This window comes from Propithecus coquereli, unplaced genomic scaffold, assembly GCF_000956105.1.
Source record: "Propithecus coquereli isolate 6110/MARCELLA unplaced genomic scaffold, Pcoq_1.0 Scaffold482, whole genome shotgun sequence".
Taxonomy (NCBI): domain Eukaryota; kingdom Metazoa; phylum Chordata; class Mammalia; order Primates; family Indriidae; genus Propithecus; species Propithecus coquereli.
Window position 1 is genome coordinate 1,202,828 of NW_012150641.1, and position 27,711 is coordinate 1,230,538.

The 27,711-nt window shown below is 45.7% G+C and overlaps 3 protein-coding genes across 3 annotated transcripts; all 3 read left to right on the forward strand.

Moving 5' to 3' along the window:
• Nucleotides 1–279: 279 nt before the first annotated feature.
• RNF222 (ring finger protein 222) lies at nucleotides 280–942 on the forward strand. Its single transcript, XM_012655677.1, has one exon. It carries the CDS (start codon nucleotides 280–282, stop codon nucleotides 940–942), a length of 663 nt encoding a protein of 220 aa, XP_012511131.1.
• A 6,566-nt stretch (nucleotides 943–7,508) lies between these two features.
• On the forward strand, nucleotides 7,509–13,481 carry RPL26 (ribosomal protein L26). The gene is made up of 4 exons (XM_012655700.1): nucleotides 7,509–7,596; nucleotides 8,451–8,623; nucleotides 10,154–10,294; nucleotides 13,310–13,481. The coding sequence occupies exons 2-4, from the start codon at nucleotides 8,456–8,458 to the stop codon at nucleotides 13,436–13,438; spliced, it is 438 nt and encodes a 145-aa protein (XP_012511154.1). The 5' UTR covers nucleotides 7,509–7,596; nucleotides 8,451–8,455; the 3' UTR covers nucleotides 13,439–13,481.
• A 3,672-nt stretch (nucleotides 13,482–17,153) lies between these two features.
• Nucleotides 17,154–19,663, forward strand: KRBA2 (KRAB-A domain containing 2). The gene is made up of 2 exons (XM_012655701.1): nucleotides 17,154–17,676; nucleotides 18,283–19,663. Exons 1-2 carry the CDS (start codon nucleotides 17,529–17,531, stop codon nucleotides 19,524–19,526), a joined length of 1,392 nt encoding a protein of 463 aa, XP_012511155.1. The 5' UTR covers nucleotides 17,154–17,528; the 3' UTR covers nucleotides 19,527–19,663.
• Nucleotides 19,664–27,711: the final 8,048 nt, after the last annotated feature.

The following is a 27,711-nucleotide window of genomic DNA, read 5'->3' on the forward strand; positions in this document are numbered from 1 at the left end:
TCTCTGTCTCCTGATACCCCCTTCCAGAAGCGTCTGCTCATCTCTTCCTAAGGAGGTTAGGCTCTAGGTCTTCGGTCTCTTGGTTTGATTCAGGGGGGCCTCTGAGGAGGAGCAGCAGAAGAGGAAAGAGTAGGAGGAAAAGAAAGAAGAGGCAGAAGACAAAGACAGGGGAGAAGGAGGCAGTGGGGGCGGAGGTGCGAGTGGGAGCTGGGAACTAGATCAGGCCCTGATGCTCCCCACCTTGCTGCCCACAGCTGAGCCTGCCTTCTCCAAGTGGCCATGTCGGAGGGTGAGAGCAAGGACAGCTCGGGCAGTGAGTGCCCTGTGTGCTACGAGAAGTTCCGGGAGCTGGAGGGCGCCAGCCGGACGCTGAGCTGTGGCCACGTGTTCTGCCATGACTGCCTCGTCAAGTACTTGCTCTCCACCCGGGTGGATGGGCAGGTCCAGAGGACCATCGTCTGCCCCATCTGCCGCTACGTCACCTTCCTCAGCAAGAAGAGCTCCCGCTGGCCGTCCATACTCGACAAGAGCTCCCAGACCCTGGCTGTGCCCGTGGGCCTGCCCTCCACGCCACCGCCGGACAGCCTGGGCCACACAAACCCCCTGGCCATGTCCCAGCCTGTCTGGAGGCCAGCCCCGAGCCAGGCGAGGTTGCCGAGCAGCCCGGGTCAGACTGCCCAGCTCCCCTTGGACCTGCTGCCCACCCTGCCCCGGGAGTCACAGATCTTCATCATCAGTCGCCACGGGATGCCCCTGGGGGAGCAGGACAGTGTGCTGCCGCGGCGCAGCCTGGCAGAGCTCTCGGAGGTCTCCCCGGCACCCAGCTCCAGCCGTTCATTCTGCTGCCGGTCTCGGGCCCTCCTGCTCATCACCCTCATCGCCGTGGTGGCTGTGGTAGCCGCCATCCTGCCCTGGGTGCTGCTGGTGAGGAAACAGGCATGAGTGGGGCACCTGGAAGGACAAGCCCGGCCTGAGAGCTGCCCTGGAAGATGCCCGCTGCATGTCTGGGCTGGCCATGGCTTGGGAGAGGACAGAGGGCCCCGGCAGACCTGGTCCAACCAAGCTCTGAAGGGAGGGCAGGCAGGCAGAGGGAGAGCACTGGATGGGGCAGGGCGGGAAGTACGATGCTTTCTCCCCACTCCTGTTCCCCAATCCGGGCAGGGGCGTGGGCATGCAGGGGAGGCGAGGGCCGAGCCAGAAGCTGACTCTGGTGTACGGCTCCAGCACATCCTCTCACTTGCTTTCCCGTCCCCTAGGCTGGAGCCAAGCAGGCTGGGAAGATGGGTGGTCACTGCCCTCCTGTGGGGTCACAGGCCCTGAGGTGCAGACCTTACCTTCAGGTATGACCTACCCAAAGCCGGGTGGGTCTCTCCAGGGACAAGGAAGCTTTGCTGGCAAATGTCCTGCTGGGTGAGGGCCCAATGGCAGGAGTCCCCCAGGCCAGAATGCCCACTAGGCCTCCCCAGCTCACCCTCAGAAATAGACAGAAGGGGCAGCGCAGGTTTCCCAGGACCTCAGCTCTCATTCACAGCCTCACAGCACCCACCCGCCTCCTCCCTGCCTCCAACCCGCCAGCCTGACAGGCCTTCCCTGAGGGAGACGCTGGTCTCGAAGCTATGTCCCAGGACTTCCAGGGGAATCAACAAAAAGGGTCTTCCTGGAGAGCTGAGGTCTCATCAGGAGGCAGGCATTTGTCGACAGAGGCCATGGCCAGCAGACCGGCCCACAAGCAGGGCCAGAGGTCTCCCCAAGCCCTCCAGGCCCAAGGAGGGGTCCACATTTTGAGTGCTGGGGCTCTCAAGGATGGATTGGAAGACAGGGAGTAGAGGGGAAGCCTGACAGGTGAGACTTGAGTCAGCCGAGAACTATGTGGCAAATTAACCCCTGGGGCTCCCACCTCCCAGCCCCAGTCTTCCTCCTCATCACCCAACTACTCATTAGAGGCCACACCAGCTGGGCCAGTTTCCGAGGTGGATTCTCAGGCTGGGCTGCATGAGGAAGGGTGGGGAAGAAAACAGCTGCGCTTGTCAGGGACTCTACGGTCTCACCCAGCAAATGCTGAAACCCAGGTGCTGCCAGCTGCTCACCTCTCTACCTGGGGACCCCACATTGGACTGCACTGGCCCCACTGAGGGCCCAACCAGGAAAGCCTCCGACCTGTCTCACCTGAGGAGCAAGTCATTCGGGGACAGCTACTGGCTGTTCATTGAGGCCCCTAAAGTCAACCAACGCCTTAACATTGAAAACAACAAAAACCTCCAGCTATCCTCGCAAGTGGAGGTCAGCACCCCAAGAGTGTCAGCAGCTGAGCCCTCCCCAACCTACACCCCTCGCAGCAAAGTTTGCTGTCTGGGGGGAAAGAAATAGCTCGGTGCCTCTTCTCTAGTTTCCAAATGCCTGTAGTGGGGGTCATTTGGGGACTGCTAGGGAATGGGGCCATACGACAGGGGGTATTTGGGAGACACAGAGGACTGCTTTAAAGCACTTATGGGCATCTTTGTGTTCTTTTCAAGACTAGAGAAGGGCACAGGTGTTATGGGGGGAGGGATACAGATGGATTCCATGAGAAAAAATATTTATCATAGGAGTAAAAATAATATCAAGTTTACAAAGACTCCAGTGAGTCTGTTTTAACCTCAGCCAGCCTGTTTTAAACAGTGTAATGAATTTCAGGGGACCTGATTCTAATCTTTCCAGATTCTGTTGTATTTGCCAAAAGTTTCTTTCAAAATATCCTCAGTGTCTTCATATTGTTCGGCGGTGACTTGTAGATGGAACTTCTTTTATTTTCAAAGAATGCCAAAAGCTATTTTTAAAATAAAGATATATATTTTCTCAAAGATTCCAAAGATTTTGCAATGCACGTGGGAAGCTCTGAGCTTGAACTTTAAGGATAATTCACTTTAGATAAAAAAAAGTTTGAAAATATAAATGCAAATGGTTCTTACATATTTATTCAACCACATTTGTAAAAGAAACACAAATTAAAATTCTTCTGGAATACTGCTTTCCACCCATGAGCTTGTCAAACCCTGAAAGTCTGATGGACCCACTCTGCTACTGGGGGAAGTAGGGAAACTGTTGGTGGGAACGTATATTAATAAAACCCCTATCAAAGGAGATTTGATATCATCTATCAAAATTTCCACTTTGACCCAGCAATTCCTATCCTAGAAACATATCTTACAGATACACTTGCACATATGGGCAGCAACCTATGTACAATGTTATATAATTGTTATGTAATAACAAAGGATTGGAAAAACCCTAAATGCTAATCAATAATAGGGCACTAGGTATTTTAGTTAAAGTCCAGGGAATATCATGCAGTTAGAAAAGGAACAAGGCAGGAACCCATGAATCGACATGGAAAGTCTCCAAGGTATAACAACAAATTGGAAAAAGCAAGGTGTAAAACACCAGAAGTCAGATCCTACAATTTGTGTAGAAAGAAGGGGAATAAGAATTTACATTCCTATTGCTTATTTACACATAAAAAAATTGGGAAGATACATAAAAACCTAATAACAGCGATTAACCATGGAAGGGGATGAGAAAATGGTGGAAATGGAGGGCGACTTTTCACTTTACCTTTGATACAGTCTGATTTTTGAACCAAGTAAATGTATCACTTATTCAAAAATTGAACTGAAAAATCATATTAGAAGCTAAAGGTACCTTCAGTATCCACACCTATTGCCTCGTGAGGAACCCTGGAGAGCCGCCAGACCACTTGCCCTGTGGTTCCAGAGCGTCAGCTACTGGCTCAGTGGGGCTGGTTTGTCTGGTTAGAGCTAGGACACCTTGTGCTTGACAGGCACCCAAGAAGTAAGGCCGAGAGTTTAATAGTCTCAGTGTCCCCAAGTTCCTGTGGATTTCTTCAGGTCCTATCATTTCACATGCTTGTTCTGATTCCTTCTTCTTTACCTTTCGTTTTTTTTTTTTTTTTGAGACAGAGTCTCACTGTGCTGCCCAGGCTAGAGTGCCGTGGCGTCAGCCTAGCTCACAGCAACCTCAGACTCCTGGGCTCAAGCAATCCTGCCTCAGCCTCCCAAGTAGCTGGGACTACAGGCATGCGCCACCATGCCCGGCTAATTTTTTCTATATATTTTTAGCTGTCCAATTAATTTCTTTCTATTTTTAGTAGAGACGGGGTCTCGCTCTTGCTCAGGCTGGTCTCGAACTCCTGAGCTCAAACGATCCGCCCGCCTCGGCCTCCCAGAGAGCTAGGATTACAAGCGTTAGCCACCGCCCCCGGCTCTTTACCTTTCCTTTTGGTTCTCAAATAAAATCTTTTGCTTTAAGCAACCACCCTGGGGTCAGGGCACTACAGGAAAATACAATTAGACAGACAGGCAGACAGACAGAAGGATGGAAGCCTGGGGTTAAACATAAACTCTTTTGTTCTTCTCTTCCTCCCCTTGCCCAGAGGCACCCTCCAACACACACATTGCCACCTCCCACCATCACAGTAACCCTCAACTCTGACACATATTTACGCAGTCTATGCCCGCCGGGCAAGCTTACCACTGCTGGCTGCCAGGAGCCTGGGCACGCGCACTGGAGACCGCTGCCCCTCTGAGATCCAGTGCTATACCCTCTCCCCTCAGTGAACCCTCTCGGTGACTCACAGGACTGCTCTGCTGCCATCAACTTTTGACCTCCTATCAGTCCAAATGTCCTTTTTTTGGACACAAAATAAACAACCTTGCCTCACCCTCACAGCTCCTCACTTTTCTTCATCCTCTTCTTACCCCATACAAACGAACTCCACAGCTAATTGTCAGCACCAGCCACTTGCTGTTTCCAGTAAGCGGTGCTGGTGCAGGCCTCTGGGCCTTCGCTCAAGCAGCTCCGTCCACCTGAAACACTCCCCCACCCCACCCGCCTACCTGGAAAACTCCTACCTAGCCTTTTAGAAAAAGCACAGTTCAAGGATTACCTATGAAGATGTCCCCACCCCCTACCCCAGGGGAACTGACTGCTTCTCTGTTGCACCCCCTACCCCCTGCATGCCATCATCTTCCCGGGAACACTTTATCATGCTTATCTGTTAAGGTGTCTGTCTCCTCATAGACAAAGTGCTCCTCTAGGAAGGCTAGATCTTACAGATCTTGCTATCCCCGGGGCCTGACACAGAATTTCGTAAACAGAGCTGGTTAAGTATTTGTAGAATGAATGAATAAATGACCGTGATGGTTTGGTGTGTAGGAAAAACATTAGTTGAAGCAACTTTGGGTGTGGAATCTAGATGAAATCCCTGCTTTGGTGTATCCGAGGGCTTCCCAAAGCCCAGCTTCAAAACGATCCTAAAGTGCCAGTTTAAAAGGACCGTTTTCAAATCAAGGAAGAGGAAGTAGAAACGAGGGAAAAGAGAGGGCAGTGGGACTAGGCTGCCAGCAGACCATGCGGAGTGAAGCCAGGATACCCAACAGACAGGTGTTAAGATAAACAGACATTGTAACTAGGCTACTGGTAATTGGCATCTGTGTGAACAACTTGCACCCCAACAAGCTTCACACTGTATCAAGCCGTCACGCTGTCTAGATGGTGGGCTGAAGGGTTAATTCTGATGACTCAGTGTTGAGTAGAAGGAGGGAGGAAAGGAGGCCTGAGAAGGAAGGGTGATGGCAGAGGATGAGAGGAGCTGAGGACACAGAGAGGGCCTTCATGGGGAGACAGGAAAATGATGAGGACCCTGAAATTAAATAAGGGGAAAGAGAAGGGGTGAGTCTGTGAAGGCCGGAAAGAAAGGCAAGGTAGAAAAGGAGGCGCCTTCAGCGGGCCCTATGCTTTCAGCATCCAAATCAAGCTCAGCACAGTCCCATGGCCCCTGGGCTTCCCTCTGAATGCCTCTCTCAGCCACAAGGACCTGGTTCCCAGAAACAGCAGTCACGCTGCTTCCCAACTCCCTGCCTTCCCTTAAGCTATTTCCACTGCCTCATGGAGCTAATTTTAACATTCTTCAACACTCAGTCAAGAGTGATCTCACCCCAGGAGTCTTCCCTGACCCCACAGCCCTCCTCTGCTCCCTCAGCACAGAAGCACGAAGGGCAGCTGGCTCAGCCGGCACTTTGCCTGTGCTCCTGTGCTTGTTGATTCTGTTGTATCTCTCTCCTTTCAGACAATGAGCTTCCCGCAGGCACAAACTTTGACTTACATCTCCAGTGTCTAGTTCGGAGCTGGCCCATGAAATATGCTCCATAAATACATGCTAAAAAGAGTTGCAGCAGAGGAATTCTCACTTAATTTTTCAATTGCGAATAAAATCCAGGACGATATCCTTCCCAGCATATTTAAGAATACTGCTATTTTTAAATCATGAAAACACATATTCTGACTTATCCTGGGCGCTCCAGGATATGGTTTTTCACTCTTTAACTGGACCCAGTGGGTTCCTACAAGGTGGGGCCATGTAGAGTTACCAGAGGGGAGCCGGCCTGCATGGGTTTAGCTGTCACTTATGGGTTCTGTATAACCTTGCACAAGTTCCTCTCATTTCTCTGTGGCTCAGTTGCACCACCTGTAAAATGAGAATAGTAATAATACCAGCATCAACAGGGCTGTTTTGTGGACTAAAGGAGTTAATGATGTAAAGGGCGTAGAAGACTTGTGTCTAGCACTCAGCAAACTCGCTACGTCTTATACAGTATTATGAAACGTGTGTCCTCTGTCAGTATGACACCTGTATTATTCATCCAGCAGAAGCCGGAGCCCTACCAAGCGCGAGCCTCAGGGTCCATTCGCAGGGGAGCGCGCCCCCTGCCCCTGCTTCCGTCTGCTCCCGAACTGAGAACAGGCAGATACTCCGAAAGGGGCACACCTCTCCGCATCGAACGGCTTCCTCAGGCCCAGCTCCTTCCAGGTGTGGTCTGCACCAGCACCCTCCGCATCACCTGGGAGCTCGCGAGAAACGCAGAATCAGATCTGTTTCCACGGCGGTGGGGGGCGATCGCTGGCCCCAGTCCTCGGAAGGCCCTTCGCCAGCCAGAGCCGAATCTCGGGCGTGCCCCACAGTACAGACGCGGAGGGATGGGGCGGCGGCCGGCGTCTCGCTGGAGCTCGTTAAGGGACAGACACGCTTGCCACGCCCACGCCATTGGCCGGGGCGGGCGGGGGGGTGAGATCCAGGTTACCCAGGTGACCGGTCACCCGGGGTCCCAGCGCCACCTGGCGGCCCCAAATAGGACCTGTCCTTTCCCAGCTAAGGGGGCGCCCGCCGCCCGGCACCCAGGAGTGAAGCAACTGGGTCCCCTCAGGCCGCTCGTTCCTTCAACACCCTCTGGAGCAGTCTGACCCTAAGCAGCTCCTGCCACTTGCCCAGAGACGACCCTTCCCAGGGGATTCGGCAGCAGCACCTGGACCTCGGAAGACCGACACTAGCACCTGGAGGGTTTTGCAGCCCCATCAGTTCCCCTCCGAGCCACTAGGAGACACTAGCCATCAATTTCTTCCCCAGTTTACTCTTCGCGTTCAAACTCCGCGCCCCTCTCGCTCAAAGAGACATTGGTCTCGCGAGATCTCTCGTAAACGTACAGAACCGGAAGCAGCGTGTAACTCTCTTCCCTTTTGTGGCCATCGCTGAAGCGGCAGCGGGTGAGAATTTGCTGGGGAAGCGCTTGTAATCCGCAGCCATCCGTTCTTGGGCATGGTGGCTGCTGACCTTGGGGGCTCTGATCCTCTCCTGCCGGCCGAATGGCAGCCAAGGAGAGGGACTGGGGTGGTTTTGACCTCTTTTCTCCGTAATTCAGGGGTCGCTGGGCAGGAGAGGGAGGAGGGGCAGGGGATTTGGGGACTCGGGAATAAGAGCTGAGGGGAGGGATCCTGTGGAGATAGAGTCAAGTCCAGGCAGTGTTGTTTCCTAGAGAGTGGTCTCCTACAGTAACTGCTCTCGATAAAGCCTTCACGGAACTTCCAGACCACTTTCTCCCATTGGAAAGTTTATTGAACCCGAGATGGGTGCGAAAGTTTCCAGGTTTGGGATAGGGGGCCTGGCTCATTTATTTTTGGAAGGGCTAAATGTTTTCAGATTCAACTACGTGAAAATGAAGATTAGTTGCTCCTTCTAAAATGTGATGTTAAATTTGCAGAATTGAGTTGTCGGTCTGCTCTGTTTAAGCAGAAACATTTACAAGTCCTGTCTTGACTTCCTCGCACAGTACTTAAGGAGTTTGGAGAGTGTAAACAAAAAATTTTATAACTAAAACAAGTGTGTTATTAATGGAAAAAAATTGTCATCCCGTGAACAGTTTATGGAAAACATCCTAGTAATGCAAAAATGTTAGAGTTTCAAGCTTCATTTCCCAGGCCGTTCAGTTCAAGCAGTTTTGTATGGAGTTACAGAACATGGCAGTTTCTGTGAGCACTCTAAACTATCGATGAAATTATTGCTGTTGTTTGGAAACTGAGTGAGATTTTGACCATTTAAGAGTCTCTAACTTTTTATTTAGCCAAAATGAAATTCAATCCCTTTGTGACTTCGGACCGAAGCAAGAACCGCAAGAGACATTTCAATGCACCTTCCCACATTCGCAGGAAGATTATGTCATCCCCTCTTTCCAAAGAACTGAGACAGAAATACAATGTTCGATCCATGCCCATCCGAAAGGATGATGAAGTTCAGGTATGTAGCCCTACTTGTTCATGTTGTTTTGATGGATATACCACACACTTAGCTTAGAAGAGGGATTGCATTCTTTTTTTTTTTTTGAGACAAAGTCTCACTGTGTTGCCTGGGCTAGAGTGCCGTGGCGTCAGCCTGGCTCACAGCAACCTCACACTCCTGGGCTCAAGCAATCCTCCTGCCTCAGCCTCCCAAGTAGCTGGGACTACAGGCATGCGCCACCATGCCCGGCTAATTTTTTCTATATATTTTTAGTTGTCCAATTAATTTCTTTCTAATTTTAGTAGAGATGGGGTCTTGCTCTTGCTCAGGCTGGTTTCGAACTCCTGAGCTCAAACAATCTGCCCGCCTCGGCCCCCAGAGAGCTAGGATTACAGGCGTGAGCCACCGCGCCCGGCCAGGAGGGATTGCATTCTGAGAGAGATGTTTCCAGACTTTTTATCCCAGAACAGAATTGCATGATGAGTTGAGCCAGGGACCAAAAAACCCAAAAAGCATGCTGCTTTTCAGTTCTTTATTTTATTCTTTGGTGAAAATCAACTCCCCCCAAGCATCAGATGCAGCCATAATTAAGTGACAGAGTAAGAAAACTGGAACATTACTTCGGGATTATCCTTTTCTCATAGGTTTGGTCACTGAAGAGGCATGTGAGGCCTGGTAAACAGAATTGCTCGGAATCTAGATTGAGAAGGTCTAACTGACCCATAATCTCACATGACTAAGTTTACCAGTAAAGAATGTGTCAATTTAAGTGAAAATTTCTATAATGATTCTTAGCTGTAACCTGCAGCTAGTTATTAAAGAATTGAGGCAGTCTCTAAAGCCACTTGCACATCAATATTGTTTCATGAGTGAAACCAGTTCCCAAATAAGAGCCTCATGGGTTGAAAACAGCCATTGGTCCCTGCTGTTGCAGTGCTAAACTTGCAAGTAGACTTTGAAGGCAACCTCTGTTTTCAATATATGTCAATGCAAGAAAGTCAGAACTAGAAAGAAACACCTATTCAGAAGCACTTTGGGTTGCTTCCTGACAAGCTGAGGGCCACTAGGATTCCTGGGTAGGAAACTGTTAGTTAACTTCTGAGAAAGAACTGGTTTATTCCCTTAAGCATTTGTTGCTGTCCACTCTGGCACTGGGTTGAGCACTTTAATGGGTTATAAATTAAGTACAAGTGCTGTTGTTGCTTTTGAGCTAGAGTAGTAAGTTTCTTATCGTCAGCTTCCTACAGAATGCCAAATGGGCTCTTATTAACCCTTTAACAAGCTTGCCACTGCTGGTGGGCCATCATTTGTAGAGGTGCACTGTACATCATTGTAGATACATGCGGGCATGGTTCGTTTACAGGTTAGTTAAAGCCAGGAATGGAATTATTGACACATTTCCCTTAATGATGAAGTCTTTCGAAATTGAAATATCCTGTAGAGCTAATGGTAGAGTTTATGGGTGGGTACACGATTAACAGTTTCTGGATTGCAAGGTTAATTTTGTTCTTTTATCCAAATGTTTGTTATTTTTGAATTTGCATTTAGGTGGTTCGGGGACACTATAAGGGTCAGCAAATTGGCAAAGTAGTCCAGGTTTACAGGAAGAAATATGTCATCTACATTGAACGGGTGCAGCGGGAAAAGGCCAATGGCACAACTGTCCATGTGGGCATTCACCCCAGCAAGGTGGGTATTTTTGAAAATACTTGAGAGAAGAAGGAAATTGCAGCAATTATTGTTGACAGATGTGATTACTTGTTTACAGAACAATCTCATAGAAATAGTTCCTGATTTTAGATGTGCTGGAAACCATGTCTTAAAGCAAATACTACTTGTTTCTATTGAAAATTCTAATACCACTTGACACATTTCCCAAATCAATTTGTTTAACGGTCATTCTGTATGTATGTATGTATTTATTTATTTATTTTTTATTTTTTTATTTTTTTGAGACAGAGTCTCACTCTGTTGCCCTGGCTAGAGTGAATGCCGTGGCGTCAGCCTAGCTCACAGCAACCTCAAACTCCTGGGCTCAAGCGATCCTACTGCCTCAGCCTCCCAAGTAGCTGGGACTACAGGCATGTGCCACCATGCCCGGCTAATTTTTTCTATATATTTTTAGTTGTCCAGATAATTTCTTTCTATTTTTTAGTAGAGACGGGGTGTTGCTCTTGCTCAGGCTGGTCTCGAACTCCTGAGCTCAAACAATCCGCCCGTGTCGGCCTCCCAGAGTGCTAGGATTACAAGCGTGAGCCACCGCGCCCAGCCTGTATTTATTTTTAACATACCTTTTCCTTGAAAGCTATTAGTAAGCTGATATAGCAACAACCTAATAATTAACATATTAAAATCTGGGAAATAGGTCAATTATAAGGTGAAATGGAGCTTTAACCCTGTTAGTTTTTGTGTATTTAACAGAATTGAGTAAGCAGTAAGGTAGCTTTACAGCCCTGAGCAATAGGTATTGAACCATTTACAGACGGGGGTGGAGGGGGAGACCCAAAGCTCAGACGTTAAGATCCCATGGAGAGTGATTATGTCTAAGCCAAGATAGAAAATCTGGTCTGATTCCCGTACCAGCAGATGCTTGCCTTGGATTCTCATGTGAATTCTCCCCCAAACTAATTATTGGCAATTGATGCACAAATTGTGGCCTCTGATTTGATATTGCTGTCAGTAATTTCTGTTTTCCAAGTTTTAAAAAATTTGTTTGTGTTTAATATAAAGGTAATAAATGTTCACAGTGAATGTTCAAATACTGGGGTTTGATCTTACGTTGGTGCCATAAATCTAATTTTCAAACCTCTGAAAAGTTGGCTAGTACAGTAAAACACCTGCATAACTCTCACCTAGAATTCTCTATTAAAATTTTGCTACAATTTTCTTTGCCTGTCTTCCTCACCTCACCCCCAGTGAATTATCAGTGTCATGACACTTCTCTAAGTACTTCAGTATGTATCTCCTAAGAGCGAAGACTTTCCAATTTTCTTAACCTATTCCAATCATATTTTTGTCTCCCACCACCAAATCTGGTGGCTAATTCTTATTCTTTTTGTACTGTACTTATTAGTGCAACATGTGACATAGTTGATCTTTGAGTGGCTCAGTACTCATCTTCGTATCTCATTCCAGTCCTAGGACTTAAAATATCTAGATCTCTTCCCCCGAACTCCAGATTCAATATTTAATTGCCAATTGTGCATTTCAACTTGGATATCTGATTAGTATCTCAAATCTAATGTGTTCAAACTCCTGATTTTGTCCTTAAACCTCTTCTCAGAGTTTTCCATCATCATGGTGTATGGCAGCTCTATCCTCCCAATTGCTCAGGCCAAAAATGTCATTTTTTATTCATTTATTATATGCGCCACATGAGTCAATAAGACCTGTTGATTACTGTCTCATCTCTAGATTCCTGTCTGCTTGGTGCCATCAGAGTAGCCTGTAAGACCTTACCTGATATCTTTTTCCACTTTACATGTTCTAGTCCACTGGCCACCTTGGCATACAATCATGCTACTGAGAGTGTGTCTCCTGGTTAGCAGCATCACCTAACAACTTGGTAGAATTGCAAATTCTAGGTTCCTAGACCTACTGAAGCAGAATTGAGGGTTATGACCCAGGGATCTGTTTTAATAAGCCCTCTAGTTGATTCTTAGACACACTCAAGTTTGAGAAACATACCTATAAAACTTTAGTCTCCTGCCTTTGGACCTTTGGCTTGCTATTCTCTTTGGGTCAGTTGTGCCTAGATGGCTCACCCCTTTAGGCCTCTGTTCAAATGTAGCTTTATCAGTAGGACTTTCCCTGATCACTCTAGCCCCTGTTCCTCAGCCTCCCCACATTTGCCCTATTTTTCTCTATATCAAAGTGACATACATAAATATTTAGAGAATAAGCTCCATAACAGCAGAGATTTTGTTTTGCTCACCATGCTGTATTTCTAGGACCTAGTTTAGTGTCTTTCCACTTCCCTCACCTTCCTTCCTAAGACTAAAATTTATCATAATATGGATGTCTTTAGGATTCACACTGTTGAAATAAGATCTGTACTGTGACCTCACCAAGTTGAAAGCATGTGTGAAGGTCAAATTAAATTTCTAACCTTACAATTCTAAAGTTACTTTAGAAACAAAAATGTATTTGTATATGACTTGGTTAGCTTGTAAAACTGGAGTGGAAGGAGTAGAATAGTTGATACATTTCACAATAAAAAGAAACAGATTTTGGCCAGGCACAGTGGCTCACACCTGTAATCCCAGCACTCTGGAGACCGAGGCAGGAGGATCGCTTGAGGTCAGGAGTTGGGGCCAGCCTGAGCAGGAGAGAGACCCTGTCTCTACTAAAAATAGCAATAGAAAAATTAACTGGGCGTGGTGGCATATGCCTGTAATCCCAGCTACTCAGGAGGATTGCTTGAGCCCAGGAGGTTGCCGTTGAGCTAGGCTGACACCAGCACTCTAGCCCAGGTGAGAGATTTCATAGTAAAGCACAGAAGAGGCTATGAGAAGAATTACTGATGCCACCTTGCTTTTTCTTCTTTGTTGGTAGAACATTAGCAAATATAAATTAAATAAATACATTATTTTCTGTTTAGGCATCCACTACCCAAGGTTTAGAAAATAGAATTGAACGTTGTGTCTTCGCATGGGTTGTTTTAGTAATTATCTAAAGCTTGAGAGTGTGTTCTCTTTTCTGCAGGTGGTTATTACTAGGCTTAAACTGGACAAAGACCGCAAAAAGATCCTTGAACGGAAAGCGAAATCTCGCCAAGTAGGAAAGGAAAAGGGCAAGTACAAGGAAGAAACAATTGAGAAGATGCAGGAATAACATAATCTTATGTACAACTTTCATTAAAAACTGCTAAAAGGAAGAGCCTTTGTTTTGTGTGTGGTTATTTGGGATACTACCTAGTTTTCAGTGGATCAGTCTCTTACCTTTTTGATTTGTCGATCTTTGGATCTGGAAAGGGAAGTTCAGGTGACATTTGCTGTTTAGAGGCAGGCCACTTGTAATGAAAAATACTGTTTAAATAGAGTTGGTCTTTTACATTTGAACATCAGTTCTTTAATTATTGAGAGATGCTGTTTTCCAAAATCAGGACTAATGAGATAGTGATTATTTTTCATAGCAGGCAGCACCATTTGGGGGTACATTATAGCTGAAGGGGGCTCACTGAGAAGATGACCCAATAAGAAAAGCTAATTGGAAACACTCTTGAACCTGTCTTTTCCTATCTTCCTACTAATGTGCTACTGTGCGGACATACAGGCTATTTTTTTTATCGAATAAAAGTTTGCATTGCCATTGGATAGATTTGCTTAGAATAAAATATGCTGCTTTGACTTCCCAGTGGAATGTAGAACATTGCTTCAAGCTGTCCTAGAGCGAGAAGTCTCAGGTTTTCTGCGAGAAGTCTCAGGTTTTCTGAGCTACTCACGGTCCCCGTTTACAGGCTTGTTTTCTGCATAGGTGGCTGGGTGAGTGCCATCGACCAAAACCTAACAGATCTTTGGGTTGCAGTATGAAATAAAAAAGGTTCATCTAAAACGCAGGTTCCTCGGAGGATTCAGAAAGGATGTGAAGTGTCCAGCGGTCAACTGTGCGCTCCGCCATTCCTCACGTTACCTAAGCAGGCAGATGCCTGAAGGCGAAGGCAGTTTACTTATTAGGGAGGCTTCGTAACTGTGGGAATGGGTAAGGAGCCCGAGTTAAGCGACTGCTTAGCCAAGGTCACACCTATGCCGGCCCTAGCTATCACCTCCGGGACAGCCCTAAATATGTCTTGTCCTGGCTGGGCACGACCCTCACGAGACCCAGTTGGGAGGAGCACTGAGGGTTCCTTTGAGACTGCGGCGGCCAGTCGGGAGGGGCGGGGCTTCCGGCCGGCGCGGACCGACTTCCGGAGGCGAAGGCGCTGGGGAGCCGCGGGGTTAGCAGGGGCGGGAAGTGAGGCGGCGGCACAGCTGCGTGCTGGGCTGGGGGCGGAGTGAGTTCCCGGACGCTGCGGGTCCCTGGCGCATTCCTGTCGCCTTCCCGGCCTCCGGCCCGCCCCTCCACTCCTGACCCACTTCATTCATTCAGCCCGGAGCTGACCGCCCTCGGCCAGGTGGGTAGGGCGGACAAGTGTGGAACCAGGGAATGGGAGCCGAGTCTGCGGAAGTCGGGGGAGGACGACTGCACAAAGGAAGTGATGCCGGAACCCGTCTTCAGGAATCAGCGGAAGTTCCTGTGTTGTGTCGAAGGTGCGGGGACACTGTACTAAGAGCTTTATCTGCATTATCATTGGATCTTCATAGCAGTCTATTGTGATGGATACCGGTGTTCTCCCGATTTTATAGATCAGGAAATTGAAGCCCCAGAGACTTTGCCCTAGTCACACAGTAAATGGTACGGTCAGAAATTGAATTCCCAAGACTCGGCTCAACCATACCGCTGCACTGCCTCGCTAATAATGATATAGCTCTAAGCAACGTATTTGACAAATGTCCTTTTAACATCTTTTGTGCTCAGCTCTGTATTCATTTGCCCTCCGAAGGGACACAGGCAGGTAGAAGCCCCAATCCTTACCTTCTAGTTTGTATTCACCTGAACCAGTCAACTAAAAATGCAAAGCAAAGTGCACCAGTGAGTGGTACAGGCTATTCAGAGGAGGGAGAGATGGCAATCAGCTGGAGTTGCTGAATACATCTGGAAGGAGGCTGATGTGAGCTGACTGTGATTTGGAAGATCAGCGGGAAGACGTTCCAGGTCGGCAACAGAAAGACTCAGGTGGGTGAGGAAGGGAGTACACATGACTTGAGAGATGCTTCCAATTTTCTCTAACCAAGCTCGTTTATCAGTTACCCCATCAGCACAGATCACACCAGGAAGCTGGTTGGTTAAGGGCCACATTTCTTTCATGTTGCTTTAGAACAGATACTGAAAACTCAGAAATTTACAGGGATGAGCAGGTAAGATGAGTAGGTTAGTAGGTCACTTAAGGAGTATGGGAAATAAGAGAGTGCAGGCTCCATCTAAAGAAAAATGCCACTGGGTGCAGTGGCTCAGGCCTGTAATCCCAAGTGACTGCTTGAGTGTGAGAGCAGCCTGGGCAACATAAGGAGATGCCCATCTCTAAAAAATAAAAAGCCAGTGGCAGTGGCAGGCACCTGTAGTCCCAGCCACTCAGGAGGCTGAGTCAGGAGGATTGCTTGAGCCCAGGAGTTTGAGGCTGCAATGAGCTGTGATTGTTCTACTGCACTCCAACCTGGGCTATACAGAACTTGACCTTGTCTCAAAAAAAAAAAAAAAAGGAAAGAAAAATGCTGCCGTCTCCACTACAGCAAGTTGCTGCCAGGCAGCAATACCCAATATGGCCAAATCTTCCCATTTTCAAGAAAGCCAGAAACCTAGTTTTTTTGTGTGAAATCTCCCAATGTGTAAGTATAGGTAAATCACTCAAATTGTTTTCAAAAAATCACTGGATGGACAAAAATAGGTCTAGTAGCCAGCTGTGGCCATTGAGCTGTGCTTTAGAATTTCATGGGGTAGTAAGTTCAACATTTCGTACTAAAAACTGAGATTTTACATCTTTTGGTTCTAAATTATTTCCAGCCTGTCTTCTCGGTTATTTTATAGTATGGAGGTCATGAAGGTGAGGCTTTTTCTTCCTGTGCAGTCCCCTGAAGGGCCTTAAAATAGCAGCAGTACAGCCACCCAATTTCTGAGAGATGCTGGTTTCAGTAAGGAATTTGGAAGATCCTCATCCTAGATCCCATTGAATACCTTATGATTTCAAGTCTCTTCTGAGGATCACTAGGACTATGGGTTGGTAATAGATACTCCTTGGGAAACAAAGTCCCATGTCCATGATTGAATAGTAATGGATGAAATAAATGTAAACTGGTTTCTTTTACTACAAGACTTGTCAGAGCCTTTAAGGATCTTGAACCCAAACTTAAAGAGCATTTTGCAAACATATAATTTCTTTAATTCTAAAATGCATATTTTTTCATGTTTTTGAATTAGGATGTGTCTTGTCGGTACATTCATTTAATGTAAGTTCTCTGTTTTTCCTCTCAAAGTTGTCATTAAGTTATTGGTTTTACAGTCGTGGTGTCTTATAATAAGGAATATTCCATGATTAGCCAGTGGTTCTGAGGAAGGGAATTTGAAGCCTTCTTAGTGGAGGACTTTCGGGACCTGGAAGCAGGCCTGGCTTAACTGAGACTCTTGCTCAGAGCTTTTAAAGGTTTCCGTCTTTCCCTGCTTCTCAGGATTCTGCCCTGCCCCTCAGCTCTGGATCTGATGTCTGGGATCTTGGGGATCTTGTTTTCCTAAGCTTGTTGGAATTCCTGCAGTCATCATGGACTCCTTCCCTGGCCTCTCACCATCCTGTATCTTGGGGTTATTCTAACTAAGGAATCCTGGTGTAGACACCCGAGTATCAAGTTCTCTCCCTAAGGAATTCTCCAATCTTGGTGGCATGTGGACTCCATTTGGTGTATCTCTTTTCAGCACAATAATCTCCTGACATATCTCTGTACACATAGACATGATACTTCCATTTCTGGGAACAGACCCTGCCAACTCTATCTGGAGCCATCAATGCCATACTTGAAAGTGTCTCCCGGCCTAGGAGTACCCAAGTTCACTTGGACTCTCTGCTTTGTTCCGGAAATACATGGGCTCCAGCTCTGGCAGTGTCAAAAGTAAGCCAGACCTATAGACCTCCCAGGAGAGCAAAACTCCTTTCCTTCACACATGAAGCTCAGATCATCTTGTTGGATATGAGACTTTTTCCTTATTTCTTCCATATGATATTCACCTGACTTGTGTTTAGAGTTGCTGGTGCCAGCTTGCCTTCATTCTTGGTGCCCTCTACTGTCTCTTCCCCCATCCTGCTAAAGCTGTTCCTTAGCCCAGGCCCCAAGGCTGAATGGTCCCTGTGACAGCAGCCAGTGCCGTTTCAGGAGGCAGCAAAACATTTGAAGATATGACCAAAGATTGGAAGTATTTGGAAGCCTCTCAAAAGGACTGCTGCAGGGACACAATGCTGGACAGTTATGAAAACATGGTCCCACAGGGTAAGGACTCAGAATCTTCATTTATTAATCCTGTGTACAATTGTCAGGGAAAACCATAATTTAAAAATATCTCCACCACTTTCTTTTTGATTCTTCTAAAGTGAGGACAGACTCTTTAGCCATAGAAAGACGTTTGTGTATGTTGAAGTTAGCACTTCCTGGTGCTAACTTAAGTTTAAGAGTTTGCTGTTATTGTGTGTACCTTCCAGCAACATTCTCCCATTTATATTATTTTAAAAGCTACTGAGGGTAGGATTTTAGCCTCCTGCCTTAGGGATTTACATTTATCCTCTCTCCTATTCAATTATTAATAACAAAGACTAGTTAGTTAGGTTTCATGATATAAGCTAATGGTATTATTATTCTGTTTGCTTAAAGTCTAAAATTACTATATATTTGTAATCTTACTGATTTCAAATTTTTTTGACATGCTCTCATTTTGAATGGCTTTCTAGTTGCTTTATACTATTACTCTGTTATCTTTCTTCCGTATAATAGTCTTCAAAAATCAGATGAAAGAATTGATGAGAAACTTTGGAGGGCAAGTCTTCCAGATGGAGTTTCAGCAAATTTAACTTTATTCTCTTCTCTTTCTCCCTGTCTTAGCATCCTTCTTGCAGTTCTCCATGATGCCACAGACAGCTGGAAATGATCCACCCAGTATTTCAAATGCAGGTGAAATGGAAATGGAGATAAGTAACATGAGAGAAAAGTTTCTTATAAGCGTAACAAAACTGGTAGAAAGCAAGAGTTACAACAGCAAGGTGTTTTCCAAAGAAAAGTACTTTCAAACAATAAAGGAAGTCAAACAAGCTAAAGAAAAGGGGAAGAAGTCATCACGTGATTATCGCCGTGCCGCAAAATACGATGTGATCTCTGTACAAGGCACAGAGAAACTGATCGAGGCTACTCACAGAGAACGAGATCGAATACGGTATTATGTGCATAAAGAAGAGTTGTTTGATATTCTTCATGATACACATCTCAGTATTGGGCATGGTGGGCGGACACGCATGCTCAAGGAGCTGCAAGGAAAATATGGGAACGTCACCAAAGAAGTCATTGTCTTGTATCTGACTCTTTGTAAACAGTGCCACCAGAGGAATCCACTACCCAAGAGAACCCTTGCACCAAAGCCCGTGACTTTTAAGGACATGGACTCCAGATGCCAAATTGAAATACTTGACATGCAGTCAAATGCTGATGGCGAGTTCAAGTTTATTTTCTATTACCAGGACCACTTGACCAAGTTTATTATCTTACGGCCATTAAAAACCAAACAGATCCATGAGGTGGTCAGTGTCTTGTTGGATATTTTCACAATTCTTGGTACACCCAGTGTATTAGAATCTGACTGTGGCATAGAGTTCACAAACCAGGTTGTTAATGAGCTCAATGAGGTATGGCCAGACCTAAAAATTGTCTCTGGTAAATACCACCCTGGTCAAGGCCAGGGCTCCCTGGAACGAGCAAGCCATGATGTAAAGAACATGGTAAGTGCCTGGATGCATAGTAACTACTCACGGAACTGGGCTGAAGGCCTACGATTCATGCAGATGGTGAGGAATCAGGCTTTCGACGTTTCTTTGCAACAGAGTCCGTATGAGGCAATGTTTGGTTGTAAAGCCAAACTTGGGCTATATTCCTCAAACTTGCCCCGGGAAACTGTGGCTGGTTTACAAACAGAGGAAGAGCTAGAAGTTGCTGAAGAACAGCTAGAAAACAGCCTTTGGATTAGGCAGGAAGAAAGGGCCGAGATCGGAGCAGACAGATCTGATATGGATGAGGACATGGATCCCACTCCTGAAGCCAGAGAGCCCAGCACCTCCGAAGGTGTCCTCTGCTGGTGAACAGATGCCTGCTGGGTGGATACTTACAACTCTCTGAGCATTGAACAGTCATCTGAAAACTGTTTCCAGAAGCCCTAAGGGAAAGGAATGAAGGCCTCACTCTCAGGTTGAGTTGTACATAGTAGTCCTTGCTCAAAGGGGAAGAATGGGTTGGGTCTGTGTATTTGTTCTTGGGGCTGCCATAATAAATTACCACAAACTTGGTGGCTAAAAACAACAGAAATTTATTCTCTCACAGTTCTGGAGGCCAGAAGTCTGAAATCAAAGTGTTGGTACAGCTGGTTCCTTCTGGGGGTTCTGACAGAATCCATTCCGTGCCTTTCTCCAGTGGTGACCAGCATCCCTGGTGTTCCTTGGCTTGTAGCAGTATAAACCCTGTCTCTGCCTCTGCCTTCACATGACCTTTTCCCCTGTGTCTCTTTTCTATATCTTATAAGGATACTGTTGGACACCAAATTCATGTCATTGGATTTAGGCTGACCCTAATCAAAGATGATCTCATCTCAAGATCCTTACCTTAATTATATCTGCAAAGACCTTTTTCCAAGTAAGGTCACAGGTACCGATGGTTTGAGTTTGGACATATCTTTTTAGAAGACAAAGTAGTCACCACAGTCAACGGAAGAATATGTTTGCAGAACAAGAACCGATGGGGTGTCGAGAGTGTAGAACTGGTGGGACTGTTCTACATGTACCTAGTACATATTCCTGCCCCTCACATACCCCAAAGGATGGAGGCATCAGAGGAAAAGATGTAGGTGAAGGGAAAGTAATGCAAAAAAAAGAGGTTAATTCAAAATACCCTAGAAACTGGCCACCTCACTAGCTGGGCTCTGTTTTCTGCTTCAGGAGAAACCGTATGTGCCATCCCTGCTCTCAGAGTGGCATGTGCAGGGAATTATGTGACCTGCATTAAACATATTTTAAAATTAGGTCAGAATTAAGGCATGGCCAAAGTTTGGGGGTGAGTCTGCCACTTTTCTATGCCTTAAACATGTAAAAGCATATTGTATTCCTGGCACAGGTCAGTGCTTTTCAGGAAGTAACCGACAGAGAAGCAACCAAGGTCTCTAGAACAAAATGCAAGAGTTGGCCTGAGGTCATTGCTCCAACTAGAGAGGAATAGGGCAAGTCCATTCTGGGTCATCGTTCAGAGTAGGGATGACTGATTCAGCTAAAGGGAAGGATCTGTGTACCGCTATGTTTCCAGTGCCTAGGAGAGAGTGCTTAGCCCATCAGAGGTGTTCAGAAACGTTCAATGAATAAATGATCTGCAGAAATGGCACCAGGAAGGAGAACGGGCCTGCAGTCCTTTATTCTCCATACAGCGTCATTCCTGCATATCCCAGAGCCATCTAAAAACCATTCTGATTGCCCCCTAATGCCAGTTTCCTCTTCTGTAAGGGACACTAACAGCCTGATTCTGCCTCCCTCACAGGATTGTCATGAGAGACAAGAAAGATAATGCATGTGAAGGGGCTTTCTCCATAAACAGTGGTGTTCCACAATGTGACTCTTTTGCTTCTAGCAGATCTGTCCTCCATGTGAGAGTTGGAGGCGTCTTTTCATTGCCATTTCTTTAGTGTTAAGTTGAAAGGTAGGCAGGGAAGCTGCATTATTATTAGATAGGTTACGTCACTTTCCAGCTTATTTTGAAGACCATAATCTTTATCCTTGGCCAGCACCTCACTTTCCGTTCTCCTTCCAACCCGTTGTCTTTTGTAACTCAGCCTAGCAGGTTCTGGGAGGCCCAACTTAACTAAGGATGTTACCGTCCTGTCCCCCATGCTGACCTTCTACCTGCTGGTTGCTTGCAAACCGGGAACCACATCATCAACTCATGTGGGTGAGAGTTGAGACAAATCACAACACTGCTTTCTTTCCCAGAGGGTGGTTGCAAATAACTTAGGTCTCCAGGAGCTGCCGCATCACTCTTCCTCTTTTGCTTCTTAATGTTGGCAGTGGGAAAGAGTTGGAGGTGGATTCCTGGACCCAGTCTGGCCTTACTCCGCATTATCATATTTCACCATCTGGAATAGGGTCACCAACTGGTGTGCCACAGGCTGGTCTCAGCTCGCAAATACATTTTGTCCACATAATGTTTTTTAAATTAAAAAAAAATTAATTGGCAGCACTTTAAAAACTGGAGATATCATATAAAAATCTAGATGTCTAGAACCTCTTGAAAACTTAGAAGATATGGCCACAAGGGGCCCACATTTCTGCATGACAGCAAATGAGGGGAGGAAAGGCATGCATTCTCCAGGTGGGCACCATCCGCCCCATTCATATGCATGTGCATTTCTGTGGCCGGCTGCTGAAGAAAGGCAAGTGAAGTCAGAATGTGAAAAAAGCCAGAAATAGACCCATGTATCTCTAAGAACTTACATTAAAAGTGACATTTCACGTCAGTTAGAAGGGATGTATTCAATTAAGGACGCTGGGTCAGTTGTCCATCCATCTGGAAAAAAATGAAGTCTGATCCCTAAACATTAAAACTATAAGCTGAGTGTGGTGGTTTACACCTGTAATCTCAACACTCTGGGAGGCCATGGCAGGAAGATTGCTTGAGGCCAAGAGTTTGAGACCCACCTGGGCAACACAGCAAGACCCCATTTCTAAAAAAAAAAAAATTTTAATTATTATAGTTGGGCATGGTGGTGCACACCCTATAGTCCCAGCTACTCAGGAGGCTGAGGCAAGAGGATTGCTTGAGCCCAGGAGTTCAAGGCTACAGTGAGCTGTGATTGTGCTATTGCACTCTAGCCTGGGTGACAGAGTGAGACCCCATCTCTAAAAAACTATAAAAATATTGGGAGAAAAATAGGGAATTATTGTGATCTTGAAATGGAGAAAGCCTTCCTAAGCAATATATGAAATTTAGAAGCCATAAAAAAAAAAGACTGATATATTTGGCTACATAAAAATAAATATCTGTATGGCAATGCCATTTAAAAAATAAAAAGCTAGTCATGGTGGCTCACGCCTGTAATCCTAACACCCTGGGAGGCTGAGGCGGGAGGATCACTTGAGGCCGGGAGACTAGCCTGGGCAATATAGTGAGACCCCATCTCTGTAAAAAAAAGAAAAAGTTAAAAAAGATAAATGACAGATTGGGAGGAAATATTTACAATATCTAAAACACATAATGTAGCTAATTTTAGAAATAGCACCTACAAATTAATAATGGAAAAAGCAACCAATAGGAAATGGGCAAAAGATAACCGCAAAAGAAAAATAAATGGCTGCTAATGGTTAATGTGCCCTTTTGTAGCTATGACGTAATGGAAGAGCACTGAACTTGTCATCAGATTGTAGCTGTCAGTTTAATGAAACAAACTAAAGTTATTTGAGAGTTGTTTTGTTTTTTCCGTCATGCGTGTAGAAGAGGCAAGTGCCAATAATCTTGTCTTGATTCAACAGAAATCTTACTGATAAGGAGATACAGTAATCACTACATTATTTTTACAGCAGCTTTATTAGTTTCCTGTGCTGCCAAAACAAAGTACCACAAACTGAGGGGCTTAAACAACAAAAATTTGTTACCTCACTGCTCTAGAGGCTAAAGTCTGAGATCAATATATAAGCAGGTTTTCCTTCTGAGAGCCCTGAGGGGGAGTCTGTTCCCTGCCTCTCACCTAGCTTCTGATAGTATCGGATGTTCCGTGGCTCATAAATGACATTTTCCCTATATCTTCACATCATCTTCCCTTGGAGTATGTCTGTCTTTGTGTGCAAATATCACCTTCTTTCTTACAAGGACATCAGTTGGATTAGGGCCCACCCTAATGGCCTAATCTTAACTTGATCATCTGCAAAGACCCTGTTTCCAAATAAGGTCACATTCACAGATAGTGGGGGATTAGGACTTCAACATTTTTTGGAGGAATACAATTGAATCCATAGCAGCAGCCAAACAGAATGACAGTTTTTTTTTAAGGTAATTTTTACAAGGCATGGCGACAAATAACACCTGCAAGGGCAAAATTTTTTAAACAGAAAGCAAAATGAATTGGTACCAGCTACAAACAAACGTTCATACAATTCTTTATTTCGCACAAGAGAAGCAAATTGATACTCTTGAGAAAGATCTTAATACCTGCCCGACTAGATTATTTGGCCCAGTTTTATAATGCAGAATAACTGTCTATCCCTCCACATGTATAGAGGAAAGGGAATGTTGCCCTATCTTTCTAACACTGTTAATTACAAAGATTGGCATTTTTAAAGCTAATCTCTGGAATTCTGTTATCATGAGTTCTATGGAACTCAGTTTTACTATGAAACAAAATTGGATAGTGGGCTAAAGAAGATTTTTCTTTCTTACAGTGAAGTGAGGAGTCTGTAGCAGTTTTCTTCCACCGGGCTCTTATGTAACCTTGATTAAGTCCCCAATCTCATTTGCAAAAAGAGCATGATAACCCCAACTTCATAGAACCGTGGTGAGGTTTATCAGAGAGGGTATGTATGGAATTGGGGAAAAGTATCACTCTTCCTCCAGTTTAAGGAGCTTTCACATGGTCCAGTCTACTAGGAATAACCAGCAAACTGAGTGCAAGTGCTCTGGAAAAACAAGAAAGGGAGGGCTGGAGGCAGGATAGCAGCCAACCCTGGTAAGTCCTATCCAGGTCTGTGCTGGGCTGGATCCTGCATCCTGGCTTCTGTCATTGGTGTGTGGTTTCGTGCCCTTATACCACAGTCCTGCCTATTTATGTGCACAGGTCAGCATGTGCTTACCCTTCAAGGTTGAGTACACCACTTTCCAGCTCCTAAGAGGACTGCACGGGGTCAGGTCATTGTAATATTGTTATTTTTTTCTTCCTTCCCCCCCGCCCCCATCCCCAGGGTTCAAGAGTGCTATGGAGGGCCGGGCTGGATGGCTCTCGCCTGTAATCCTAGCACTCTGGGAGGCCAAGGCAGGAGGATTGCTTGAGCTCAGAACTTTAAGACCAGCCTGAGCAAGAACTAGACCCCATCGCTACTAAAAAAAAAAAAATAGTAAAATTAGCCCGGTGTGATGGTGTGTGCCTGTAGTCCCAGCTAGTGGGGAGGCTGAGGCAGGAGGATCGCTTAAGTCCAGGAATTTGAGGTTGCAGTGAGCTATGATGATGCCATGGCACTCTAGTTGAACTCTAGCTTTTTTTTCCTGTCTCAAAAAAAAAAAAAAAAAAGTGTTATGGAAAAAACTACTCTAGCTCCTAAATGCACTTCTGCTATTAACAGAGGAAAAAAAAACAATAAGTACTTCAACCCTTGCCTCACCTCCTTTTTGGAATGCTTCCTTTGGTTTCCCTGAAACTGAACTTTAGTGTTTTTCTCCTACTATAGCCATTCATTTCTCCCTCTCTTGAAATTCTGTGTTCCAAGAATCCGTTGTGTTTATTTTTCTTTTTCCCCTTTGACCATTTCTTCTAGTCTCAGTTTCAACAGTGACTTTTATGTGCAAGACTCCCTTACTCCTCTCCCAAGCTCCAACCTTCTGACTACTTCGAGGATTCTCAGAGTCAATAATCTCCCTCAACATACTCTTCCTTCCCTCTTCCCTAGTTCTATTAATGGCACTGTGGGTCACCCAAGCTAGAGACGTCAGTTATCCTCGATGTTTTATTCTCCCTCACTGCCCATAGCCAATTATTTGCTAAATCATGCCATTCCTACCAGTGGCAGATTATGTTTTACAAATGTGGACACAATAGTTTATCTATAACAAGTTCTAAAACCTTGCACTTCCCCATCAAGAGATGGAGTTTTGCCACTTCTTCGTGAACCTAGACAGACCTTTGTTCCTGTCTTGACCAATATAGTACAAAGGAAGTAATGTGGCCAGGCACAGTAGCTCACACCTGTAATCCTAGCACTATGGGAGGCCAAGGAGGCTAGAAGTTCAAGACCAGCCTGGGCAACATATCCAGACCCCATCTTGACAAAAAATTTAAAAATGAGTTGGGCATGGTGGCATGTACCTTGTAGTCCCAGCTACTCAAGAGGCTGAGGCAGAAGGATCACTGGAGCCCAGGAAGGAGTTTGAGGTTGCAGTGAACTATGGTGATGCCTGTACTTGTACTCTAGCCTAGGCAACAGAGTGAGACCCTGTCTCAAAAAAAAAAGAAAAAAAAGTAATGATATGTGACTTCTGAGTCTTCATCATAAAGTACCACCTCACTCTCTTGGAATGCTCCCTCTGAGAACCCAGCCACCGTGCTCTCAGGAAGCCCAAGCAGCCTGTGGAGAGGCCCACAAGGAGAGGAGCCAATGCCCCCAGCCCTTAGCCTTGGCTAAGCTCTTAGCCAACACCTAGAACCAATTTGCCAACCATGTGAGTGAGCCATTTTTCTTTTTTAAATTTAATTTTATTTATTTTAGAGATGGGGGTCTCACTATGTTCTCCAGGCTTATCTTGAACTCCTGGGCTCAAGCAGTCCTTCCTCCTGCCTCAGCCTCCTGAGTAGATCCGGACTACAGGCGTGCACCACCACACCAGGCTATTAATGATCCATCTTAAAAGTAGACTCTCCAGCCCCTCGTTGATCTTCCACTGATTAATACTGTGTAGAACAGAGACAAGCTCTGGACAAATTGCAGAGTCATGTGCAAAATAAATGAGTGTTGTTTTAAGCCTGCAGTCCCCAGTCCCCACGCCGAGGCCTGGTACCAGTCCATGGCCTGTTAAGAACCAGGCTGCACATCACTGCCTGAGCTCCACCCCACTTGTTTTCCATGAAACTTAGGAACCAGGCCCGCCACACAGCAGGAGGTGAACGGCCAAGCCAGTGAAGCTTCATCTGTATTTACAGCTGCTACAGCCGCCTGAGCTCCGTCCTGCCACTCCTCCCACCCACATCCATGGAAAAATTGTCTTCCACGAAACTGGTCCCTGGTGCCAAAACGGTTGGGGACCGCCCTGTTTTAAGCCACTAAGTTTGGAGGTGGTTTTTTATGCAGTGATAGACAATTTACACACTAACTCTGAAATGTCTCTTTAATCTGTTACCATCTCTCCATTCCCTCCCATCAGGCCCTTGTTACCTTGCTTGATTTGGAGCCTACTTGCCTAGTGAATCTTTTAGAAGTAAAGCTCTACTCTGATTAATAGTTAACGCTACTGAATATTGATTTACGTACAGTACTAAGTGCTTTAAATTCATTTTCTTATTTAATCCTTACAACACTACAAAGTGGGTTGAAGCTGAAGGAATAGGTTGAAATAGGTGAATTAAGGACTTAATCTTCCTCTCGCCTAGAGAAGGAAATGAAGCTCAGAAAACTTAATAACTAGCCCAAGAGTCAAACCTAAGTCTAAGTCCAAGGCCAGTGCTTGTAAACACCTTCCCTGAACAAGAATCTCCAGCGGTTCCCCGTTGCTCACAGGGTAATGACTTAAACTTCTTAAATTTGACATCTAAGTTGGGATACAATTTGGTCCCGGCTACCTTTGCAGTTTTGGTATTGTGGCGTTAGGTCTAGGCACATGAATTTTCTGGTTGCACTTGTTTGTGCAGGGTGGTGGGAAGAAACCTGCCTAGTCTAGACACTGTCATAGTCACTTATTCTTTCCAGAACTTGGCATCCTCATCTAAAGTGAGAGACGGTTGAACCAGCTCATATTGAAGTTCTCTTCCAGCTCTGTTCTGTATAGTGTAGAAACTGCTTGTACTTCTGTGCTTCCCACCTCTCCTAGAACCCCAATGCCTGAGCTCCCTGCCAAGGTCTGTGTCCCCACTTCTGAGATGCAGAGAAGGTGGGAGACTCAGAGATCAATGCTTTTGTGACTGTTCTCCATTTACCACTTTCTCAAAACAAGCTTTGGCTTTACGTTGTGGAATAGAATCTGCTTTTCTACAGCTCTAGGGGAAGAAGGAACATTTTCTCCTGACATTTCTGGGATTCTATTACCAGTGGTTTTTTTGAGACCAAGCATTGGAATGTGTTAGTTAGCACTGAGAAGGAAGAGGGGGGTACACCTGAGAAGCTCAGACTTACATTGCAGCTTCCAAGTTATTTTGCATGCTTTCTGGACGTTAGTGCAACAGACCATTACAGCATAGTTTGCCAAGGTTGTTTCTATCACTGCATGAGCCAGTTACCTCTGCACAGTTACTTTAACCTTCTTAAATTTGGTGGCTTTCGGTCGTATGTAGAATTTTAAGGAGAAAAGGTTTTTGGTTTTTTAAAATACGTGATTTAG